Source organism: Protobothrops mucrosquamatus, unplaced genomic scaffold (genome assembly GCF_001527695.2).
Source record: "Protobothrops mucrosquamatus isolate PMUCROS unplaced genomic scaffold, P.Mucros_1.0 scaffold1905, whole genome shotgun sequence".
NCBI lineage: Eukaryota > Metazoa > Chordata > Lepidosauria > Squamata > Viperidae > Protobothrops > Protobothrops mucrosquamatus.
In genome coordinates, this window is record NW_015388029.1 from 10,132 (window position 1) to 11,834 (window position 1,703).

Consider the following 1,703-nt stretch of genomic DNA (forward strand, 5'->3'; position numbering starts at 1 on the left):
TCAATTCATGGGACCTAGATCTCAGTTGCATTAAATAAGGATTACATAAGGACTGTGTGATTTGTATTATTAATATGAAGTCACTAATTAAATTTTTGTGCTTTCTTTATCAGTGTTCCTTACAGTCTGCTTGCAATGCGATAAATTTCCCCTTTTCCCCTCAGCCAATTTTTGCAAGTGATTTGTTAGCCAGGAATATTGAGAATTGTAGTCCAACAGATCTAGCAGATAAGAATGCTGGGAAACAGTTAATTCAAGATTAATTAATTCAACATAGCTTTGCAGACTATACCTGGTTCTCCTGGTAATGCCATTGACAGATTTGCAAAACTTGTTCTAGTCCTTCACCCTGCAGCTTCAAGTATTTGTCCAGCTGTCTCCTCCTATCTTGCAGAACTTCAAGGAGAATGTCAATTTTCAAACAACTATTGTGGGCTCCCTGAATGAATTCTGGATTTATATTCGGCCCATCAGATTTCAATCCCTGTATGAATTCAGTTAGTTCATGGCTTTTGTTTAAGAGTCTCAATGATTTTTCCAGCAGCTCTGCAAAGACAGCATTAAAAATAACATATTAAATTGCAGGTGAACACATAATTATTTGCACTGGAGAAAGTATACATTTATGAACAGGAATAGAATAGAAATAGAAATAGAATAGAATAGAATAGAATAGAATAGAATAGAATAATAACTTTACTGTCACTTTAAATGTGCACTAATCAGCATACATTAAAATGAGATTTCATTGCATACAGCTTTCAAAGGGTAACTACACCAATACACCCTGCATAAATATGACCAAAAAAATTATTGCTGTTAGTTTGTTGTATTATAAGAGAAAAACAGTAAAACTCTGTACTTCAGTGTCATGCTTAAGTGAACATGATTTTGCTGTGCCACATCCAGTTCCCCTGGGGAGCCACAGCTCTTAGCGGGCATACTTGCAGCATGAAAATGCCAAGAAGCGAAGCTCTTCGGAGTAATGGAATGCCAAGAGACTTGCATATTATATCCAGCAGAGGGCATTGCTATCATTCAGATTAATTTTAACACAAGCCATTTAGATATTGGCCTGCCCTATAATGTTCTGGTCTGACAGACTGACAGTTCCTAAAGCCCAAAATAAAAAGCATGTCATCTGCATATTACATCAATTGTACTTAAACATGTATTTGCACATTATCCCTGTGATTCTTACTCTTTTTAAAAAAAAAACAAACCACAGTACAACAGGCAGTTCTAAGCACTGTTGCTGAAATTACATTCTTATAAAACCTGATATATAAGGGCAAAGTTCAAACTCTGAATGCCAATATTTCATCTCCCTGTGTCAACACAATTGGATCAAGCACTTCGCATGTTTGTTACCACACAAACACTCTTGCCAAGTGACATTCCTTGGGATATTGGCATAGTGATTTTAACAGCAGCTAGTGGAAAACCTTCACGGTAAGGTAGATAGGAAATACAAGGTACTTTCCAAAAGATTAAACTATTTCATCATGTAAACACCATGAGAAAAATTGCAGACCACTTTCTCCTAAAAGACATCTGTAATTTCGGGGGACAGCTGCCTAGGACTGGAAATATAATTTAAATCAAATGTCAAAAAATGTTGCATACATTATTTGACAAAGATGTTGTGTCACACAGGGTGCCTTTTGCAAAATGTAAAGGCAGCAGCAGTACTTAATCACTTA

At 36.0% G+C, this 1,703-nt stretch overlaps 1 protein-coding gene across 1 annotated transcript in view; it reads right to left on the bottom strand.

Annotated features, from left to right (window-relative positions):
• Positions 1-292: 292 nt before the first annotated feature.
• Positions 293-1,703, bottom strand: part of LOC107294305 (coiled-coil domain-containing protein 141) — a gene marked incomplete at its 3' end in the record, with an annotated part of 44,600 nt that continues 43,189 nt past the window's right edge. The window contains exon 5 of the mRNA XM_015823531.1: positions 293-546. Coding sequence (XP_015679017.1) covers positions 293-546 — 254 coding nt within the window. The remainder of the gene's footprint in view (positions 547-1,703) is intronic.